This window comes from Thermobia domestica, chromosome 6 (assembly GCF_964235325.1).
Source record: "Thermobia domestica chromosome 6, izTheDome1.hap1.1, whole genome shotgun sequence".
Lineage (NCBI taxonomy): Eukaryota > Metazoa > Arthropoda > Insecta > Zygentoma > Lepismatidae > Thermobia > Thermobia domestica.
In genome coordinates this window covers 84,667,263-84,675,711 of record NC_137459.1, presented here as the reverse complement: position 1 = coordinate 84,675,711, position 8,449 = coordinate 84,667,263, and the positions used below count along the sequence as shown (strand labels likewise).

At 37.1% G+C, this 8,449-nt stretch overlaps 1 protein-coding gene across 1 annotated transcript; it reads right to left on the bottom strand.

Moving 5' to 3' along the window:
- Positions 1 to 231: 231 nt before the first annotated feature.
- LOC145687230 (uncharacterized) lies at positions 232 to 552 on the bottom strand. The gene has a single exon (XM_081760701.1). It carries the CDS (start codon positions 550 to 552, stop codon positions 232 to 234), a length of 321 nt encoding a protein of 106 aa, XP_081616827.1.
- Between the last annotated feature and the right edge of the window lie 7,897 nt (positions 553 to 8,449).

Genomic DNA, 8,449 nt, shown 5'->3' with positions numbered 1-8,449 from the left:
ACAGAGGCAATTGTTGCATCTGAATGTTGGGTAGACAAGAAAAGAAGCACCTTTTTTTGGTTTCTCACGTGGAATGTACGACTGTAATGTTACTGGAGGATTTCCAGTAGATGGATCCGTGAAAGCAAACTTACTGGAATAGAGCTCCCTACAGGTTACTGTCTTCAATTCTTGAGGGATGTGTTTTCTATTAGACTGAAGCGTTCCTACGAGGGTTAATCCGTGATTGTTTCACAATTCTTCGGCCAGGTCTACTGATGTGTAGTAGCGGTCTGTTGTAACGTTCCGCCCCGAGTTGTTTCTTGGAGCAACTAAGCGTTTTACAACATATGCCGAAGAATTTGATTGTTCGCAGTTCTTTCCAGCATAGGGCTCCATATTTAGAATATACCTTGTCTCTGAATCAGTAAGCATACGAATAAGGATGCCGTATTTTCCTGGTTTCTCTTTCATAAATACTTTGAAAGAATAGTTGCCCCTAAACAGAGATAACATTTCATTAATAACTGTGTGCATACCAGGAGAGAAATAATGCGGAAATGTTTCGTTCATAGCGTCGGACACTGCGTGAATAGCAGCAAATTTGTCCTTTGCTCTTCGAACCTCTCTAGTATTCCTGTCGTCAAATCGAATAATTCTGCATAGCTGCTAAAATCTGTCTCTGCTCATAGTAGCTATATAAAGAAATCTCCCAGTGGCACTAGACCACAAATCAGCTACATCAAATCGGGTATCACCATTTGCTCCCATATGAATGAGAAGACCTATGTATGTCATTATCTCTTTCTCATTCGTTTCAGGAATGTGCAGTCTTCTTGCTTCCTCGTTTGTATGCTGAACAATTATAGTAAGAATGCGCTTTGTAAAAACACATTCGAATGATTCACGAACTGTCTGCACTTTACCGTCAATTCTTAGACCCTGACGTTCTCTCACAATATTTTGACCCACACGTCTTGTTTGGCTTGGAGGCTCAGACACATATGTCCGGCCAGATTTAGCAATCAGTGTGTCACCATGTAAACGGCCTTTTCTATACTTGTCACACAACGTGTCATCTAAGTCATTGAAGTACTCAGTGTCGGAACTTTCTCCACCGATATCTCCACGATCCAGAACGAAATCTTCGTCTTGACTCACTGCTGAACCATTATCATCATGCTCTGGTGCAGAATCAGATGATAGCTTCCTAAATTCTTCTTCTATTTCATGTCTCTGTAACTTTTTAGAAGCCATTTTGCCCAAAAAAAAATCTTAGAAGCTAAATAATTACTTCTAACAACGTACAGAAACTCTCACAACAATCAACAGCGACTAAGTGAACAGTACACACGATAAGACTGACCGCCAAATTCAGAAAAGGCGGAAAACGGCTATTTATTATACTGCCATCTGTACATGACAGTTGTAAATATGAGGCACGCCTACTACCAACGGGGGGGTACTTTGTGCCCACCGACATAAAACAACAAATTTATGAGAAAATCTAACGCTCAATTTTCACCAACGCAAGCTATATGTTTTAGCTAAACATGCTTGATAATAACTTATTTTTCTACAATTTTAAAGTAATAATCAAAATAGTAATTACAGGAAACATAATGTGGTGAGCACAAAATACCCCCCACCCCCTTCCGTTTGTAGTGCGAGGGTTAAACTGTTACTTCCAAAACATATATTCTGCAATAACTTTCGTGAAATTCATTCACGTTTTGTGAAACACAATATTTTGTTTAAAGTATTAACTTTAGCCTTGTTCCAGGGGCTTAACCACGGGAAGGAGATAAATGGGGGCTCGCCCCCAAATGACTTGCGGCTCACAAAATGGAGTTGGTCTGTTAAGTGTTTATCTACACATGTTTACTACAATGTTTATAATGGAACAAGTTAAAATGCACAGGATGAATAAGGGTGAATGAAAATAAAACCAGAAATTTGAATATTGTAACAGATGTCGGTCTTTTCTCCTTTAGAAGCTATTTTTTTTTAACGATGCAACATGTGTTTATTCAATTTTGATGATGAGTTTATATGTCAAATTTCACGTCCCCAACCAAGCAAATCCTCGCATGAGACACTTTCTACAAAGAAGAATCGAGAATTTTAATACCAGAAATTGACGTCTTTAGGAGCCAAATTTTCGAAAAGACGTTTTCGTTTAATTGCAATTTAGAGTTTATATACCAAGCATTATATCTCCAGCTTAAACGAATCCTCACATTGAGTTTTCCTGTATAAAGAAGTGAAATTGTGGATAATATAGAAATTGCTCCGCTTCTCCATTAGAGGTGAACTTGTTAAAAATATCGAAACATGTATTATTTTATTTTGTAATTAAGAGTTTAAATACAGAATTCCACACCTCTATTTTGAGTAATTTCTTACATTTGGCAGTTTTGCAATAAGATAAAAATCTAAAATTTAGGGATTTCTGTTTTCCATATTTAGTAGCGCACTTTTTTTAAGAATTCTGAAGCACGTGCTCTGTTATATTTCACGAGAAGCTTGCATGCCCAGTTTCATCTCCCTAACGTAAGATACTTTATTTTTAAAAAAATGAATCCTCTTTACCCTCTCTTAAAGTACGTCTCTAAAAAATATTTACCTTATTCCTTGCTTTCATGGGAAAACGATTTCATTTGATTTTGAGTTATCGTCCTTTTCAGCAGCGAGGCTGTATGAGACATCGAGTCACAGCTTATCGTAGGATACGAACCACATGAGCTTCCGCCGAGAATCGAATCCGGGTCTCCCATGCCAAAGTCACGTACGTTTACCGCTTAGTTACGAGAGAGCTCTCATGGTAAAATGAATGTCCTGTCAAAATTTTATATTTCTAGCTATAGTAGTGCGGCCTTTTTGTTGCCGAGTGAGCTACTTATATTCTTTTATACAACAGTATAGATATGAAAGTGATGATTTTAAACTATGTCGCATTATAATGATTTAGAATCTTTTAAGTGCAATAACCAGTGTACAATACTGATGAGTGGTGGCCAGAAACATATCATTTACGATACAATAATGCCCATAACGCATCAGCATGCTTCCGCACATATATACATGCCAAGGACGAAATGTGTCACGAACTTCGTGGCTCGTGACCCGGAAGATCTAGAGGCAGTTAGACCCATCAGCCACTAGGCTCGGTGACCTTTACAGTCTCATGATCCGAACAGATCCATGACCCGGAGTGACCCAGAAAAACTAGGGTATACCCATGGCGCACTACCCTGGTCTGACCCGGACAGACCCATGTCCCGGATCGACTCGGCGACCCGGAGACAAAACGTCTTCTGCATTTCATTTACTAGTTGAATTTCTTCTCAAAATCGATTAATTATTTTGACCTTAGTGGATCGTCCATTGAGAAAGTTTAGAATTCATCGAATAATGGTAGTAGGTAGTTGTAATGAATTAAACTCAGTGATATGGCTATCATGCCACACGTTTTTGAAAACCGCTGTCAGATCTACAAATATGGCTCCACCTTTAAGTTGTTTTTTTTTTATTTAAAAAAAATATCATTGTGCATGCTAATTAATTGGTCGATAGTACTGACCTGAAGCCTAAATGCTTCTTGATTAGGTGTAATCTGTTTTTTTTATTGTTGAGATAGTTACGTAAGATAGTTACAAGCAATTTCTTTTCATACTTTTTGATGGATCAGATCTTAGGATGATTGCTCTTCAATTAGCAGATTGGGATATACATTTTTACTTCATTTAGAAAAGAGAACTATATTACTTTTTACTTTTTCCACTCATCGTCTGTGATAAGATTTTATGTGAAGATCGTCACTGATAAGGTGAAGAGAATCTGTAGTGTGTGAGTTTGTATTTTTCTTATGCTGATATTGGGTACGCAATCTGGTCCTGGAGTTACATTTTTCTTCCTTTTGGCTACAATAATGCTCGAAAGGTTCAATGTCTTCAACTGTCCATCTCAATATCATTCTGTGTAATATCTATGTAATATTTCAGAAAAGGTTTCGTGAGGTTAACAAACTTCTGTGTTGTTTTCTGCTCCCTTGTAGTTAGTGTTAGTTAAGTGAAATATCTCTGCATCTTGTGTTGAAAAAATCAATTTATCTTCGGTAATTATGGCCGGAGATCTTTCAATAATGGCAGGAATTCCTTGTAAGACATCGTTCTTGTACTTAAAACTGAGTTTCTACCAAAAACGTTTTGGGATTTGTCTGCGAACGAGAATCATGTGATTACATGGAGTCAATAATAAAAGTCTGGGGGTTAACTTTCTGAGGACATACAGTTGTGCCATTAAATTAGAATTACTTTTTCACCTAAACAAACAAACGCGCATAAGTAAGGGGTACAGTAGGCGTAAATTGGCACCAACCCCGTCCAGATTTTAAACTCTTAGCATGTTATGCAACCCAAAAGTGTTTAATGATTTTGTGGTTGCCTATACGCAAGTTGAAATTCAAACATCAAACTTAAGGAAATAAAGAACGTATTGTCAAGATATAAATCAGAATAATTTGTCAAATGATCAAACAGGAAACAATATGCATATTAAGCATGCACGCTAACTGTTCGTCTAAATTTTATATTCTAATGCTGATACCTAATATTGAGCAACTCAAATTGAGTACACTATTTTTAAGTTAGTTACTTTCTTAAATCACCCATTCGGCCGAAAAAGTGTAAAAACTTTTCCAAGCCAGGCATCCTGAGCAAGGTTTCCCGGGGTTTTCCTCATTCCTTCCAGGCAAATGTCGAGGTGGTACCTAATATATAGGTTCCATACCGTTTCCTTCCTTCTCCACTGCTTTCTTCTTTCCCTTTCCTTGGATAGTGTGATTACCGTAGTACGTCATCCCTCATACATGATAAGCTAACATGGCCGCAGATGCCAAAAGCTTAGAAATCTAATTCGTAAATCTCCTTGAATCAGTCATGCATTTAAGTGTTTTGTGTATCAGTAGGACTAGTAGAATGAAGATCATTTTATTTACTTTAGTAAGTTCGACATTTCCTGTGGAGAAAAAAGGTGGTCAACTTGGATTGTTTAATAAGGTATGGGTTTCATCCTCATGTATCAACTTATTTAACTAATAAGGAATCTATCATTTAAATGAAGTCCAAGCCGTGTAGAGATTTGAATTCAGTATAACTGATAGGAGCACAGAGTACACACAAGACCACACGGAACACATTCTTCATTACCATACTATCTACCTTTAAGAGGGTTGTATTACTGAACCGCATTGCAAGTCCTGTCCCAGTGTAGGCAAGTTTTACTGTATTAGTGTTTCAGATATCACTATATTATAGCAATTCCTCTATAGCAAATTTCTTTAAATAGTAGTATGTGTTTATTTTGTTTTCTTTTATCAACATTTGTTATGACCTTTTTTGGTGGTAAAAGAGATTTTTGTTCCAAGAAAAACGCTGTTCTCTGTCTCTCCCATTTGATGCCGAAAAAGAGGAGTCTTCACGTGAATATTTCACCACATTTGGTGGGTGCGTGAGTGTCAAGGTTGCATTAGTAATGAACACTGCATAAATAATCTAATCTCACAGACTACATCTCCTGGGACTTGACGTGACGTGAAGCTGCAACTGCTCGTTACAAAATTTGCTTTAAGGATTTTTTCCCTCTAAAATTCTAGTGCTTTTGAAATATTTAGACAGTTAATTTTAAATTATACTTATTCCTTCCTAATATGCAGATTTATGTAAATTAATTAATATTTTTTATCAGCCCAAAAGTAAATCTGGTTCGTCACGAAAGTTAGCAAATAGCCTAATCTGACAGTTAAATTGTTTATGTCCAAAACTGTATTGATGCTGGTACAAGATTCACCATATTGCAATACATATAATTTCTATCATTTCTAGAAGGAAATCAATAACTATGACTGCTTAAGAAATCTTAAGATTCATTACCCTACAAACAAAAGCATCTCAATGAATTATCTTCTATACTAAACAATCCATCAAGTTTCATGTTAATTTTTCAGATCCTGTTTTATTTTATCCTCCTGTGTACTTCTCATTCTCGATAAACATCACCTTTACCAAGACAGTTATGTGCCGGGTGGAGAGGAGCGTGCTACAGTGAAATTTAGAGCTATGTCGGCGATGGTTCACAACAGAAGGGAGACTCCTCCGAATTGGTCTAAGTGGAGTAGCCAGACGAAGAGTGTTCTGGGAAAAAGCATCAGTTCTCCAGTAGCCAAGCTGGTTGAAATCATAGTGATTGGTACTGCAACTTAGACATTAGCTCCAGGCATAGTCAGAATGACTTTACGACTAGACACTGTGGGAAACCACCACTCTATTTTCTGTAGTTTGCTGACAGCAAGAAGAGAATATACGTATATACACACGTCACAATATGTCAAAATATAGTTCTTGAGGTAAAATATCCCATATTCGGATCTGCATGTGGGTTATGTCTTGGGAAGGACTATTGGGCGAGAAAGTAAGAATGTTGGGAGAATAGATAGAGAAATAAAGACAAGCAAGAGCAAAAGGTTTAGGATAGGGACATTGAACGTACGTACGATGTTACAAGGAGGGAAATTAAATAATATTAAAGAAGAAATGAAAGAATCTTGATTCTGTGAAGTCGGTCTTAGTCTTGTGAAATGAGATGGAAAGGTAATGCAGTGTTGAAGAGCGAAGAATGTAGAATGTTTTACTCAAGTAATCAAAAGAGTGGTCATAGTTGAGTAGGAATAATTCTTGGTAAGCGCTTAAAAGAGAAGATAGTTAAAGTAGAATTTGTTGATGATAACGTCATGATGATATAACTTAATAGAAAAAAGGAGGATCTAGTAGTGATACAGACATTTGTACCGAACTAAAGAAGTAGAGGAAAATTATGAGATAATAGAATAAATTAAAGACAGGGAGAAGAGGAGCGCATACATAATTGTAATGGGAGATTGCAATGCAATTGAGGGAGAAAAGCAGGAAGGCAGTGTTGTAGCCAAATATGGTTTAGGTGAAAAAAGAGATGGACTGATCAATTTCTATAGACATAATTCACTAGTAATTGGGAACATTTGGTTCAATCAGCACAAGAGCAAATTAGCATCATACACATGGAAATAATTAGATGGCCGAAGATATCAGGTAAGCTATGTTATGATTTAGAACATATATCGGAATAGCTTGAAAAACGCAAAGACCCTCCCCGGACATTTTCTCTTATCATAATCTTGTGGCGGACGAAGTGGATATTAAACGGAGAACATAGCCAGATGAAAAGTAAGCAGCATCAAGTTGAATATTGAAAAATTAAAAAAAAAAACAAGGAAGTATGAAATCTTTTCGTTGAAATCATCCAAGAAAAATAGTCAAACAAGGAAACGACAGGTGCAGGTAGTAAGAGACGGTGGGAGCATATTAAACTTTGCGTACACCAGGGTGCAGAAGAAGAGTAGTTTTGCGCGAACAGAAAAAAGAGGCTAAGAAACCATGGGTTACACTGTTCAACAACAAAAATGTTAATTGAACAAAATCAGCTAATTCTTATTGATTTTGTGGTGCTGATCACGAATTTGAAAGTTATTTTCGAATATTAGCTCTACTTTTCGTTTTACAGGCATGTCTAATAATAACGCTTTAAAAATAAATATATTCGCTTCGTTTGGGGTAAAATGTTACACTGATCCGGCAACATTGGAGAAACTATATGAACGCTTGGTTTCCTTGTGTTCCTTATCTCAGTAGTGTTCTGCTATTGTTAGAAAAGACAGGTTTAGTGCAGTTATCAGCGTTTTGGGTGTGACGTTTGTGTAGTGCAGGACATAAAAATACAACTACAAGTACGCAAGAATACTGGTATTTCGAATGCATATTTTTAAATAGTTGTCGGAACTATTTCAAGTGACATTTTGAGGATTTCAATAAACAAAAATGCCGCGAAATTGTGTAAACAGTGCGGATAGCTTCTGCTACGTGTGTGGGGAAGTGACATTTTCCTCACAAAAGCAGACTATAACACCACTAATAAGAAAAGCCTATCAATATTACTTTGGTTGTAAAATTGGAGACTAAGATAAATCTTGGGCACCCCACATTGTGTGTAACACTTGTGCCAGTAATCTAAGAAATTGGATTAATGGGAAGGGGCGCTCAATGCCTTTTGCAGTGCCCATGATTTGGAGGGAGCCAAGCAACCACATCAGAGACTGTTATTTTTGTATGGTTCCTTCCGTCAAGAAGGGAATTTCCACGAAGAAGAAGCGGGCCTTGATCTATCCTAACATTCTTTCTGCAATTGCGCCATGTTCCACATGGAGAAGGACTACCTGTTCCTGACCCACTTAAAGAATACGGTATTTTTTCTGATGATGATCAAGAAGTTGAAGCTCCTGAATCAAGTACTTCGAAGGACCCTACGTTTGTTGTAGAAGAACCTCCATGTGAACCACATAGACTTACTCAAGAGGAACTAAGTGATCTAATCAGAG